The following is a 14,243-nucleotide window of genomic DNA, read 5'->3' on the forward strand; positions in this document are numbered from 1 at the left end:
TTACAATTAATAAATATTGAACTGTCAACATCTTTAAAGGAAAAAAGTGTTCTTTCTTGCCATAATATAATGCATATGAAAATACATTTTGTTTTATTTATTTAATGTTTATTCCTTCTTGAGAGAGAGCACAAGTGGGGCAGGGACAGAGAGAGGGGGACAGAGGATCCAAAGCAGGCTCCTCGCTGACAGCACCAAGCCCGACGTGGGGCTCAAACTCAAGAACTGTGAGATCGTGACCTGGTGAGAAGTTGAATGCTCAACCCACAGAGCCACCTAGGTACCCCTGCGTTTTGTTTTGAATGGGAAAGAAATGAAACTGTTTTAAAAACATTTTAAGGGTTAGATTGTCTTAAGAAACTGGTCTCAGGGCTCCACCCACCTACCCACTCCCACCAGAGCAGACTGATCTCAAGACGGGCGGGCTAGAATTGGCCTCCTGAGCCCTGGAAGTATTGACAAAGGCTTCGGGTCAATGGCCTTGGTGCTCAGTGATAAACTGGACTTTCCAGGAATTCCCTTTGCACATATGGCAGTGAACGTGGAAATCTGCCATCCGCCACTCCAGGTCGAAACTTGCTTTCACACAAATGTCCACGGATTTCAGTCCTACTCTACTTTAAAGACAATGAAGTGATACTTCTTCAAGAAGGCTTTGGGGCGCCTGGGTGGCTCAGTTGGTTAAGCATCCAACTTCAGCTCAGGTCATGGTCTCTCAGTTCGTGAGTTCGAGTCCTGTGCCGGGCTCTGTGCTGACGAACAGCTCAGAGCCCGGAGCCTGCTTCAGATTCTGTATCTCCCCCTCCCCTGTTCATGCTCTGTCTCTTCTCTGTGTCTCAAAAATAAATAAATGTTAAAAAAAAAAAAAAAAACAAAGTCTTTCTCTGACCCCTCTTTTGGATCCCTCTTTTCATGACTATCACAGTGATTCCCTCCTTTTTCACCCCATGCTCCATCAGTGGCTCTGACTTTTCTGTAATTGCCCTGGAGTATGAGCTGCTCTGTTTCACTTATCGCTGCATCCCTGTGACTAACACAGTTCCTGTCCCATAAATATTTGCTGAATCAATAAATGAATGAAATTGACCCAATTCTTCAAAAGAGCAAGCTACTGCTGCCTCCAAGAGTATCACTATTCCTGAACTGTAACGGTGACCATTTTCTTTGTATCTTCTATGTGGATTCTATCACTTGTCCCTAATTATTTTGATAATTAATAACCCCTGGCAGAAAAGAATTATCGTTATTGTGTCCTTTTTCAGAGGGGAAAATTGAGGCTCAGGAAAGTGAAGTGACTGCCCAAGTCCAAATGCACCAGAAGTGAGGGAGGACAGGATTTGAACCCGGGGCTGTCTGGCTGTAACACCAGTCCCATTTCTCCTTTTTCTTCTGCAAATGCTTGAGCTGAGGCAGCTCCACTGTTTGCATCCTGTGCACGGGCATTTTCACCGTAAAAGGCGTATTGTGTGGCAGGGCATGATCCCAGCCAGACCCCTCACCCGGCTCCATCACCCAGCTGCCCACACAGTTTCTTCTCCAGACCAACCCAAACATGGTTGGGGAGCTCAGCAGGGAGGGCCCAACATTCCCTAGTCTGGACAAGTATCTAATCAGTAGACCTCCTCAGCATATCAATCCAAGACCACTCTAGAGATGAATGCCTTGTGCCCAGTTTTCTATTTTTAACTGGTGTGAGCGGGAGGGAGAACACAAGCATTAAAAATCAAAGTGCCAGTCAAGAACCGAGAACACAGGGCACCCCACAGCGAATCAGTGATGCGTGTGTGTCCTTCTTAGGTCTCTCTGTTCTTTTCTCCTCTCCCCGGTTCATGTCATCTCTCTGTTCCCTTCTCCAAAGTCCCAAGATGTAGTCCTTCTACATGTGTTTGCATGAAGGAGCCACTGTCATTTATACCACTGCTTCTCACACTCTTATGTACGTAGAAATCAACTGGGCATCTTGCCAATTCTGATTCAGTAGTTCAAGGGGTGGGGGTGGCATGGAGGCAAGGCTCTGCTTTCTAACTCTGCTGTCCTGTGATGTGCGCATTTGGTTGAAGCTGCTGTTACCTTCTTGACAAGAATATTTGCTCTTTCAGTCTCGTCTCCACCTGGCATAAAGGCCTTTGCCCCCAGTTTACAGATGTTCATCTATCCACCAGCCAAGTGCACACACCACTTCTGGCATTCCCTCCTTCTTTCACTTTGGCAGTAGGGGATCCTTTTCTAGCCTGAAGACAGGAGTCTGAGCAGAACCTTGGCAGTAGGGGGAGAGCCACCAGCTCTCTGTGCTGGGGGAAACCTGGCCCCTTCTCCAGCAAGACTTGGCCAGGATCTTACTGCAGTTCTGAGCCTCTTCCCTAGCCACACCCGAAGCCACGCATGAGCCGGGGGTCAGGGTGGCCTTGGTTAACCTCCGCTTTCTGACCTAGAGGAGCGTGACACCAGCAACCTGAATCAAGTCACCCAGGCCGGTGGGGACTAGTCCAGAAGGGTGACCTGTCCCAGGTGCCCCTTTTCTGGCCACCCAAATGTACTGGTGTGGTGCCTTGAGCGCCCACGAGGAGTGCCAGGGCTTCCAGTCCTGGAAGATGAGAAGCTGCTGTCGCTCCTTTGCTGTCCCGGTCCAGCTGTCAGGACCCCTCAGCAGAGGGAAGAGAGCCAAGCCTTCCGGCTTGTATGTGGCTTATTGTCTCAGGCTGGCGGGGCCGCGGAGGAACAAACCCACAGCACACCCAGGGTGCACCTCCATCCAAGAAGGGGGAGGAGGTGGGCTGGCGTCATTCAGTCTTCCCCTGCCCCCTACCCTTCGCCGCCCGCCCCTCCCTCGCTCCCTATTTGGCCATCCCCCTGGTTGCCCCCTCCCCTTCCTTACATGGTCTGGGAGCCCCCTGGCTGATCCTCTCCCCTGCCCTTGGCTCCATGAATGGCCTGGGCGCTCCTCAGTGGTGCGAAGGCGACCAAATAAGGCAAGGTGGCCGGCCAGGCCCCCCACCCCTGCCCCCGGCCGCTCCAACTGACCCCGTCCGTCAGCGCACTATAAAGCGGCGCGCCCCGCGCCGGCCTCCCAGCGCCTGCCGCCCGAGCCGAGCCGAGCCCGACCCGCGGACGGTGAGTCAGAGCCCGCCCGCCCCGAGCCGGCGGGCCCCGCTACTGCCGCTCCGCCACTTTTTTTTTTTTTTTTTTTTTTTAAAGACCAAACTTCTGGATTTGGTTCTAACTTCTGTTGTCCCGGGTCGTCACAACAAGAGAGGGGCGCGCAGAACGCGAACCCTGCGGCCCCCGCCCCCACGGGGCGTTTGGGGTCCCTGCTGTCGTGCGCGTTTCCCTCCAGCGGGGGCTTGGGCGTGGGAGTGTGGTTGGGACCCAGGTGGGCTCTCAGTTCGCGGAAGGGCAAACATGTGAAGGGCTGGGGAGGGCTTGCTAAGGGGTGACGGTATCTCCTTGCCCCCGGGACAGAACGTGACTCCTGGCCGGGGGAGCCTGGGTGGGCTCCGCTCCCCTGCTCTATGCACGTCCCCCTCAACCTCCGCAGCCACCTCCCACCCTTCCTCTCCCGCCCCGACGGGAAGGGAGACGGCAGGCGTTCCCCCCATCGCCCCCAACCCTCCTCTGCTCTGTCCTTTCCTCCGGGCGGGAGGAGGCCAGCGCCACCGCAGGCAGTGAGGGCGGGCCACCCGGTTCTCCACCTGCAGACCCCATCGAAGCTGTGCCAGGATGTGCGACGACGAGGAGACCACCGCTCTTGTGTGCGACAACGGCTCCGGGCTGGTGAAGGCGGGCTTCGCTGGGGATGACGCGCCCCGTGCCGTCTTCCCGTCCATCGTGGGCCGCCCGCGCCACCAGGTAAACCTCCCGCCCCGACTGGCCTGCTCTTACCTGGGGCGGTCCCCAGCCCCACTCCGCACCCCTTCCTGCCACTTCCTCAGGCCAGCAATCCAGGAACTGTCTCACCTGACGCCCCTGTGTCATGAACTGCTCGGGTCAAATAAGGAAAAGATGGATTAGCCTCAGATCCAAGCCAGGACAAACAATACTCACACCGCCCAGTGTGCACGGGTACCCCTTCCACCTTTCAGGGACAGAGCTCTCCAAGGGGCCCACTCCTTGTGTGAAAAGTCAGCGGCTTCGCCCCTCCACTCCGCACCTTCATGTTCAGTACTGCGCCTTTTCTCTGCCCCTTCCACACTCCAGTCTTTCCCTCGGCCTCCCTTTTCAGTCCTGCTCAAAACTTGCAATGATACAACTTCTCTCCACCAACCGGGACCCAGCCCACATTCCTCCCTCCGTTCACAGCCAGCTTTCTGGGCTCTCAGAGGATGTAATCTGTCTGCTTCCTGGCTGCCGCATTTTTAGAAGCCAGGCGTGACAGAGGCAGCAAGTGCCATGGGGATAGTGACATACCACCTTGCTTATTAAAAGAAATGCCACGCTCTCTGGCTTTGCCACATGCCTGGCCAGACAGGTTGCCAGGGCTAGAGCTGTATGCCTCAGTGGTGGTGACTGATGGGTACTGCAGGCCAGCTCTGGGCAGGCTGGATTTCGCTTGTGGAGTGATAATGGCATATCAGCCCATCTTTTTATGTTCACTTGATAAATGTCAAAATCTTTTCTTAGGAGAAATGTGATGTGTCATTAATTCAGTCATTTATATTCTAGTTGACATGGGCGATGGACTTAATAATTTAATGAAGGCATTATGGTATTTTTAAAATGAGGTGAGGCTGTACTTCTTTGGTGAAGTAGCTTCATTCCTCTTTCCCTAGTTATATTTTAAAGAATAGAATTATACCTGGGGATTGGGGGGGGGGGTAGATAGGGGGAAGGTACTAGATTGATTTGAAATGATATTTCTAAATTGAGGTAAAATTCTATTTTTTGTTATTTTTGGTATTTATAAGATGTTCCTTGACTTGGCCAGTTAGATGTAAATTTATGAGGCATCTGTTATATTCCTGAAATAGTGGAAGCTTGACTTTCCCATCTTTTTCTTCTTCTAGGGAGTCATGGTGGGTATGGGTCAGAAGGACTCCTACGTGGGTGATGAGGCCCAGAGCAAGCGAGGTATCCTAACTCTCAAGTACCCCATTGAGCATGGCATCATCACCAACTGGGATGACATGGAGAAGATCTGGCACCATACCTTCTACAACGAGCTCCGTGTGGCCCCTGAGGAGCACCCCACCCTGCTGACTGAGGCCCCACTGAACCCTAAGGCCAACCGTGAGAAGATGACTCAGATCATGTTTGAGACCTTCAATGTCCCTGCCATGTACGTAGCCATCCAGGCGGTGCTGTCCCTGTATGCTTCTGGCCGTACCACAGGTATGTTTGGGCTGTGGAGACAGTCACTGATTAAGCACATTCCTAAGGCACTGACCTTGCTATGAATCAGCTTCCCCAGTTGCAAAAGGAATGATCCCTGCCCTCACACTCCCTGGGAAGGTGTCCGAGATAAGAGAGAGAGGTAACAACAGTTTCAGATCACATGCATTTCTAACGATGGAAAGCACATGGAGTTAGATCCTTACCTTTCCTAAAGCATGTGATATCATGTATTAAGGCTCCTCACAATGTGCTCCATACCATCACAGTCCCTGGGCAAACATCCCCAAGGAGAACCAACGTTTCCTACAGGGTCTGAGTCAAAAAAGAGAGAACACGTGTTTGTTGGATGGGAGGAAAGTATCCATGCCTGGATACTTACATAATGTGCTAATGGCTGGTAGAAGGGATGGTCATTTGAAAGTGTCCTGGGGAAATTTTTCTACTACAATATTTAAAAGGGTGAGCTGTTGCTGGCTTCAGATTTAGCACTCGTTATGCTCATTTTTATTCTTTGTGTGTAAGGGATCTAATTTTATCTGGACCCATGCCCAGTGCTAGTATCTTTTAGCCAAGATTGGAAGTAGGCTTTGACACAGCTAGAGCAGTGGTGTCCTTGGAGATTTACTTTGTTCTTGTCTATTTCTCCTGACAGGCATTGTTCTGGACTCTGGGGATGGTGTAACTCACAACGTTCCCATCTATGAGGGCTACGCTTTGCCCCATGCCATCATGCGTCTGGATCTGGCTGGTCGGGATCTCACTGACTACCTCATGAAGATCCTCACTGAGCGTGGCTACTCCTTTGTCACCACCGGTGGGTGTGTGTGTGTGTGTGTGTGTGTCTCCTCTGCCACAGCATCGTGTCTGCTTTTTTCCTCCACCAGAGAATCTACCTACTTCATTCTTCAGAACTTGACCGTGATAACCTTTATTTCTGCAGCTGAACGGGAAATTGTCCGTGACATTAAAGAGAAGCTGTGCTATGTTGCCCTGGATTTTGAGAATGAAATGGCCACGGCTGCCTCTTCCTCCTCCCTGGAGAAGAGTTATGAGCTGCCTGATGGCCAAGTCATCACTATTGGCAATGAGCGCTTCCGCTGCCCTGAGACACTATTCCAGCCCTCCTTCATTGGTGAGTTGTAGCGTCTGGTGCACATGCACAGCTTTTCTCTAGAAATCTGGGGGTGTCCCAGAGTAAAGTCTATTATAATCAAGAAGGATTAAGAGGCTCTTGAGTTAAAAGAAGTCATAGCTTAGAGTCCCACACAGCTCAGCCTCAGATCCCAACGGCCCATTACAAGGATGGCCATACTGTAATGTTGCAGTGATATGATAAAGGATGACACATTGATTTCATGTCCGAATAGAGGCTCTGACAGAATAGTAGTTGAATAATTCGAATCGGCAGGAAAGGAATGATTACTCAGAAGTGCTGACTTATTCCAGTAAGTTCCATTACCATGTAGCTGGACTTCCCTCTGAAGTTACTTATCATGAAATCCAACAATGATCATACTCGTTGTAATAACAGGACCCTTGTATTTCACCACACGTCTTTCCTCGGGAATGATTTCTAAGAGGAAGCTTGTCGGGATCTTATCTTGGTCCATAAATAAAAACTGCATTAATTTTAATGTATGTCTCACCCTTTCCAAATATATCTCCATACATCTGATGGATACAGCACGTGTTCGCTCCAAACAGGTGCTAAACACAGTTGTTTGTGTCTTGGCAGAATCTGTTGTGGATTAACTGTCAGCACTTTTAGACACACCTGTTCCACAAATGCCTTGCAGTGTGGAACATCTTATAGAGGAACATATGTTTCAGAGACAAATGGGAGACAAATGTGTTTATCAACACAAAGGAGTCCTCTTTTCTTCCCTCCACCTGGGCCCCTGGCCTGAGTGCACTTTGATTTTTTTTTTTTAAACATATTTCTAGGTATGGAATCTGCTGGCATCCATGAAACAACTTATAACAGTATCATGAAGTGTGACATTGATATCCGCAAGGACCTGTATGCCAACAATGTCTTATCTGGAGGTACCACCATGTACCCTGGTATTGCTGACCGCATGCAGAAGGAAATCACTGCCCTGGCTCCCAGCACCATGAAGATTAAGGTAAAGAACTCCTGTGGTGTGAGAGCCAAGGCAGGACTTAGTATTCCAAGTAGAACTCACATTTTGCTTCCCACCTACTATAAACTTTACTAGCTTTTCTAGCACTTTTCCTGAGATAGGAGACTTTAAAAACATTTTCAAGCAGCAGATAATAATAAATCTTGGAAGGAAAAAAAAAATCTAAATCTTCGGACATGTTTTAAAAGTCCCCAACTTTTGGGCTGTCCTCTATCATGCATATAGCTTGTTGCCACATTATACTCTAGTTCAGGGAAGTGGGGCAATTCTATTTTGTAGAGCCTTTGATAATGGAAATAATGAAATAGAGGACAGTGTGTAAAACTCGATTCAGTCATATTAATTTCTGGTATGAAGCATCTCACGTTACAATGAATTAACATCTAATATTTTTTTCGGCGAATCTCTCTCTCTGGCATGTTGCTTGATCTGTTGCCTGGAATGTGAGAGTTCACTGGAAGTTTTTCTTTCCTTCCTGCAGATTATTGCTCCCCCTGAGCGTAAGTACTCTGTCTGGATCGGGGGCTCCATCCTGGCTTCCCTGTCCACCTTCCAGCAGATGTGGATTAGCAAGCAAGAGTATGATGAGGCAGGCCCGTCCATCGTCCACCGCAAATGCTTCTAAGGTGCCTTCTCTCTTAGTCTACCTTACATTCAGGATGACAGTATTATGCTTCTTGGAATCTTCCGAACCACCCTCCCTTATCTCTCATCAATCATTGTACAGTTTGTTTACACATGTGCAATTTATTTGTGCTTCTAATATTTATTGCTTTATAAATAAACCAGACCCGGACTTGCAACATACGAAAGTCTCTCATCTTTCTTTTTCTGGTAGGCATGGGGAGGAGCCAGTGTCTGCTCACTTCAGTCTGAATTCATATATTGGTGACTTTGACCCCATGAGCACTGTAATATTACAGTAGCACAAAGTTGAGCCGATGAATTAGTGTGACATTTAGCGGGGGCTTAACAATACTAAATATCAATTTTCCACTTTGGGACAGAATCATGAATATATTTCACATGTGAAAAGTAGATTAACTTCAGCTCCACATAAACGAGAAATGAAATCGGATTTCACAATACTTTAAGATTAGTTACTATGGATGACAGTGAAAGTTGTTTTCATATAGGCTCCAGTTGTTTTCGTAACTTTGTAGGAACCACATACACATTGGTAATGAGGAAGTTTTAAGTAAGTTAGCTTAAATTCTCAATGCTGGATTCCTCAGTTGTCCTTCCAAGGGCTATGCATGTTAATGGTGAAACACTGAGGCTGGCTCACGGTTAAGCCCAGCCACATCCAGTTCTAAACACTCCCTAAACAAATCAAGATCATTGTGCATATTCAAACTAAACATGAGGAAACAGGTACCAGATCCTTTTGCCTCATGAGTAACTAATTTGTGGGACATAAGTCGTCAGTCTCTTCATGTCTTTGAAATCTTGGAATTTTGGGTTGAGTGTAGTGAAGGCCAGGAAGTCTGAAGGATCAAGGGGAGTGGAAAGCCACAATATTCCTTTTATTTCATGCTGGACTCTGCAACATATGCTGTGGGGGCTGCTGGGAGCAGCATCCAAAGCAATCAGTCATGCTCTGTCCTTGAGGAGCTCACCTACACTATGTGTAAACTCCCAATGTGTGTGGTCTGGGAGACTTCAAGGAGATGGACATGGGTCTGAGTCTTGAAGAATGGTTAAGAAGTACAGAGGTGAGGGGTGCCTGGGTAACTTGGTTAAGCATCTGACTTCGGCTCAGGTCATGATCTCACAGTTCATGAGTTCAAACCCCACATGGGCTCCACACTGACAGCATGGAGCCTGCTTGGGCTTCTCTCTCTCTCTTCATCTCTCTCTGCCCTTCTCCCAGTCATCTCTCTCTCAAAAACATAAATAAGGGGACAGAAGCCAGCAAACAAGGCACAGGGCAGGCTGGTGGGAGCTGATGACTTAGGAAATCACTTTGGAAAGGTAGATGTCCACCTAATTGCAAAAGCTCTAAAATTTTTCATTTTCAAGTTAATTGTTCATGAACTGTTGGAGCATTTGAATGGATGTATTTAAACTTAAATATTGATGAGGGAATCAAGACAGAAAGATTAAGCAGCTAGTGCAGTGTTAACACAGTTTATGGAATACCCAAGCTAGGAAGCCAGATTCTCTGACATCTTATCTAATGGTGTTCCTCAAAGCATCTTTAGTCATAAATCTTTAGTTTTAAACTATACTCATAATGTTATAAACATACAAAAACCTTCAGTCATGCATTAATTCTATCACCTAGCCTTTTGGGAGTCTGGATTCAAAATTTTGCGTGTTTGGGGCTCATCAGACATCTTCTTATTTTTTTAATTATTTTTTTAATTTACACCCAAATTAGTTAGCATATAGTGTAACAATGATTTTCGGAGTAGATTCCTTAATGCCCCTTATCCATTTAGCCCATCCCCCCTCCCACAACCCTTCCAGTAACCCTCTGTTTGTTCTCCATATTTAAGTGTCTCTTATGTTTTGTCCCCTCCCTGTTTTTATATTATTTTTGTTTCCCTTCCCTTGTGTTCATCTGTTTTGTCTCTTAAAGTTCTCATATGAGTGAAGTCATATGATATTTGTCTTTCTCTGACTAATTTCGTTTTGCATAATCCCCTTTAGTTCCATCCAGGTTGTTGCAAATGGCAAAATTTCATTCTTTTTGGTTTCTGAGTAATACTCCATTGTATATATATACCACTTCTTCTTTATCCATTCATCCATCGATGGACATTTGGGCTCTTTCCATACTTTGGCTATTATTGATAGCACTGCTATAAACATTGGGGTGCATGTGCCCCTTTGAAACAACATACCTGTAGCCCTTGGATAAATACCTAGTAGTGCAGTTGCTGGGTCATAGGGTAGTTCTAATTTTAATTTTTTGAGGAACCTCCATACCGTTTTCCAGAATGGCTGAACCAGCTTGCATTCCCACCAGCAATGCAAAAGAGATCCTCTTTCTCCGCATCCTCGCCAACATCTGTTGTTGCCTGAGTTGCTAATGTTAGCCATTCTGACAGATGTCAGGTGGTATATCTCATTGTGGTTTGATTTGTATTTCCCTGATGATGAGTGATGTTGAGCATTTTTTCATGTGTCAGTTGGCCATCTGGATGTCTTCCTTGGACAAGTGTCTATTCATGTCTTTCGCCCATTTCTTCGCTGGATTATTTATTTTTTGGGTGTTGAGTTTGATAAGTTCTTGATAGATTTTGGATGTTAACCCTTTATCTGATATGTCATTTGCAAATATCTTCTCCCACTCTGTCAGTTGCCTTTTAGTTTTGCTGATTGTTCCCTTCGCTATGCATAAGCTTTTTATTTTGATAAGGTCCCAGCAGTTCATTTTTGCTTTTGTTTCCCTTGCCTCTGGAGACGTGTTGAGTAGGAAGTTGCTGTGGCCAAGATCAAAGAAGTTTTTGCCTGCTTTCTCCCCAAGGATTGTGATGGCTTCCTGTCTTACATTGAAGTCTTTCATCCATTTTGAGTTTATTTTTGTGGTTGGTGTAAGAAAATGGTCCAGGTTCATTCTTCTGCATGTCACTGCCCAGTTTCCCAGCACCACTTGCTGAAGAGACTGTCTTGATTCCATTGGATATTCTTTCCTGCTTTGTCAAAGATAAGTTGGCCATATGTTTGTGGGTCCATTTCTGGGTTCTGTATTCTGTTCCACAGATCCGAGTGTCTGTTTTTGTGCCAGTACCATACTGTCTTGATGATTACAGGTTTGTAGTATTGTTGAAGTCTGGGGTTGTGATGCCTCCTGCTTTGGTTTTCTTTTTCAAGTTTGCTTTGGCTATTCAGGGTCTTTTCTGGTTCCATACAAATTTTAGGATTATTTGTTCTAGCTCTGTGAAAAATGCTGGTGTTATTTTGATAGGGATTGCACTGAATATGTAGATAGATTGCTTTGGGTAGTATTGACATTTTAACAATATTTGTTCTTCCTATCCAGGAGCATGGAATCTTTTTCCATTTTTTTGTGTCTTCTTCAATTTATTTCATAAGCTTTCTATAGTTTTCAGTGTATAGATTTTTCACCTCTTTGGTTAGATTTATTCCTAGGTGTTTTATGGGTTTTGGTGCAATTGTAAATGGGATCAATTTCTTGATTTCTCTTTCTGTTGCTTCATTGTTGGTGTATAGGAATGCAACCAATTTCTGTGCATTGATTTTATCTCCTGCCACTTTGCTGAATTCTTGAATCAGTTCTAGCAGTTTTTTGGTGGAATCTTTTGGGTTTTCCGTATAGAGTATCATGTCATCTGCGAAGAGTGAAAGTTTGATCTCCTCCTGGCGGATTTGGATGACTTTTATTTCTTTGTGTTGTCTGATGGCAGAGGCTAAGACTTCCAATACTATGTTGAATAACAGTGGTGAGAATGGACACTTCTGTCGCGTGCCTGACCTTAGGGGGAAAGCTCTCAGTTTTTCCCCATTGAGGATGATAGTAGTGTTGGGTCTTTCATATATGGCTTTTATGATCTCGAGGTATGATCCTTCTATCCCTACTTTCTTGAAGGTTTTTATCAAGAAAGATGCTGTATTTTGTCAAATGCTTTCTATCTATTGAGAGGATCATATGGTTCTTGTCCTTTCTTTTATTGATGTGATTAATCACATTGATTGTTTTGTGGATATTGAACCAGACCTGCATCCCAGGTATAAATCCCACTTGGTCGTGGTGAATAATTTTTTTAACGTATTGTTGGATCTGGTTGGCTAATATCTTGTTGAGGGTTTTTGCATCCATGTTCATCAGGGAAATTGGTCTATAGTTCTCCTTTTTTAGTGGAGTCTCTGTCTGGTTTTGGAATCAAGGTAATGCTGGCTTCATAGAAAGAGTTTGGAAGTTTTCCTTCCATTTCTATTTTTTGGAACAGCTTCAAGAGAATTGGTGTTAACTCTTCCTTAAATGTTTGGTAGAATTCCCCTGGAAAGCCATCTGGCCCTGGACTCTTGTTTTTGGGAGATTTTTGATTACTAATTCGATTTCCTTACTGGTTATGGGTCTGTTCAAATTTTCTGTTTCTTCCTCTTTCAGTTTTGGTAGTTTATATGTTTCTAGGAATTTGTTCATTTCTTCCAGATTGCCCATTTTATTGGCATATAATTGCTCATAATATTCTCTTATTATTGTTTTTATTTCTGCTGTGTTGGTTGTGATCTCTCCTCTTTCATTCTTGATTTTATTTATGTGGGTCCTTTCCTTTTTCTTTTTGATCCAACTAGCTAGTGGTTTATCAATTTTGTTAATTCTTTCAAAGAACCAGCTTCTGGTGTCATTGATCTTTCTACTGGTTTTTGTTGTTGTTGTTGCTGTTGTTTGGTTTTGATAGCATTAATTTCTGCTCTAATCTTTATTATTTTCTGTCTTCTGATGGTTTTGGGTTTTATTTGCTATTCTTTTTCCAGCTCTTTAAGGCATAAGGTTAGGTTGTATATCTGAGATCTTTCTTCCTTCTTTAGGAAGGCCTGGATTGCTATATACTTTCCTCTTATGACCACCTTTCCTGCATCCCAGAGGTTTTGGGTTGTGGTGTTATCATTTTCATTGACTTCCATGAACTTTTTAATTTCCTCTTTAACTTCTTGGTTAACCCATTCAATCTTTAGTAGGATGTTCTTTAGTCTCCAAGTATTTGTTATCTTTCCAAATTTTTTCTTGTGGTTGATTTCGAGTTCCGTAGGGTTGTGGTCTGAAAATGTGCACAGTATGATCTCCATCTTTTCATACTTACTTAGGGCAGATTTGTGTCCCAGTATGTGGTCTATTCTGGAGAATGTTCCATGTGCATGGGAGAAGAATGTGTATTCTGCTGCTTTAGGATGAAATGTTCTGAATATATCTGTTAAGTCCATCTGGTCCAGTGTGTCATTCAAAGCCATTGTTTCCTTGTTGATTTTTTGATTAGATGATCTGTCTATTGCTGTCAGTGAGGTGTTGAAGTCCCCTACAATTTTGTACTACTATCAATGAGTTTCTTTATGTTTATGATTAATTGATTTTTATATTTGGGTGCTTCCACATTTGGCACATTAATGTTTACAATTGTTACATCTTCTTGGTGGATAGACCCCTTAATTATGATATAATGCCCTTCTTCGTTTCTTGATACAGTCTTTATTTTAAAGTCTAGATTGTCTGAATTAAGCCAGTATTCTGGCTTTCTTTTGTTGACCATTAGCATGATAGATGGTTCTCTATCCCCTTACTTTCAATATGAAGATGTCTTTAGGTCTAAAGTGGGTCTCTTGTAAATAGCATATAGATGGATCTTGTTTTCTTATCCAATCTGTTACCCTATGTCTTTTGATTGGAGCATTGAGTCTATTGACATTTAGAGTGAGTACTGAAAGATATGAATTTATTGCTGAATTTATGTTGCTTATAGAGTTGGAGTTTCTGGTGGTGTTCTCTGGTCCTTTCTAGTCTTTGTTGCTTTTGGTCTTTATTTATTTGTTTTTGTTTTTGTTTTTTCCATCTTTTCTCCCCTCAGAGAGTCTCCATTAAAATTTCTTGCAGGCCTGGTTTAATGGTCACAAACTCCTTTAATTTTTGTTTGTCTGGGAAACTTTTTATCTTTTCTTCTATTTTGAATGACAGCCTTGCTGGATAAAGAATTCTTGGCTGTATATTTTTCTGATGCAACACATTGAATATATCCTGCCACTCTTTCTGGCCTGCCAAGTTTCTGTGGATAGATCTGATGCAAACCTGATCTGTCCTCCCTT

General features: G+C 44.7%; 1 protein-coding gene across 1 annotated transcript; it reads left to right on the top strand.

The window, feature by feature from the left end:
- The first annotated feature begins 2,991 nt into the window (after positions 1-2,991).
- ACTC1 (actin alpha cardiac muscle 1) lies at positions 2,992-8,284 on the top strand. The gene is made up of 7 exons (XM_058738278.1): positions 2,992-3,111; positions 3,696-3,846; positions 5,001-5,325; positions 5,981-6,142; positions 6,269-6,460; positions 7,273-7,454; positions 7,954-8,284. The coding sequence occupies exons 2-7, from the start codon at positions 3,718-3,720 to the stop codon at positions 8,095-8,097; spliced, it is 1,134 nt and encodes a 377-aa protein (XP_058594261.1). The 5' UTR covers positions 2,992-3,111; positions 3,696-3,717; the 3' UTR covers positions 8,098-8,284.
- The last annotated feature ends 5,959 nt before the right edge of the window (positions 8,285-14,243 follow it).

This window comes from Neofelis nebulosa, chromosome 7, assembly GCF_028018385.1.
Source record: "Neofelis nebulosa isolate mNeoNeb1 chromosome 7, mNeoNeb1.pri, whole genome shotgun sequence".
Classification (NCBI taxonomy): domain Eukaryota; kingdom Metazoa; phylum Chordata; class Mammalia; order Carnivora; family Felidae; genus Neofelis; species Neofelis nebulosa.

What these genes read in the sequence shown, in the direction of transcription:
- ACTC1 (XM_058738278.1), top strand. Translation starts at nt 3,718, where the DNA reads ATGTGCGACGACGAGGAGACCACCGCTCTTGTGTGCGACAACGGCTCC. An exon ending in TGCTTCTGGCCGTACCACAG is followed by an intron (nt 5,326 to 5,980) that starts GTATGTTTGGGC and finishes TTCTCCTGACAG; the next exon opens with GCATTGTTCTGGACTCTGGG. An exon ending in CCAGCACCATGAAGATTAAG is followed by an intron (nt 7,455 to 7,953) that starts GTAAAGAACTCC and finishes TCCTTCCTGCAG; the next exon opens with ATTATTGCTCCCCCTGAGCG.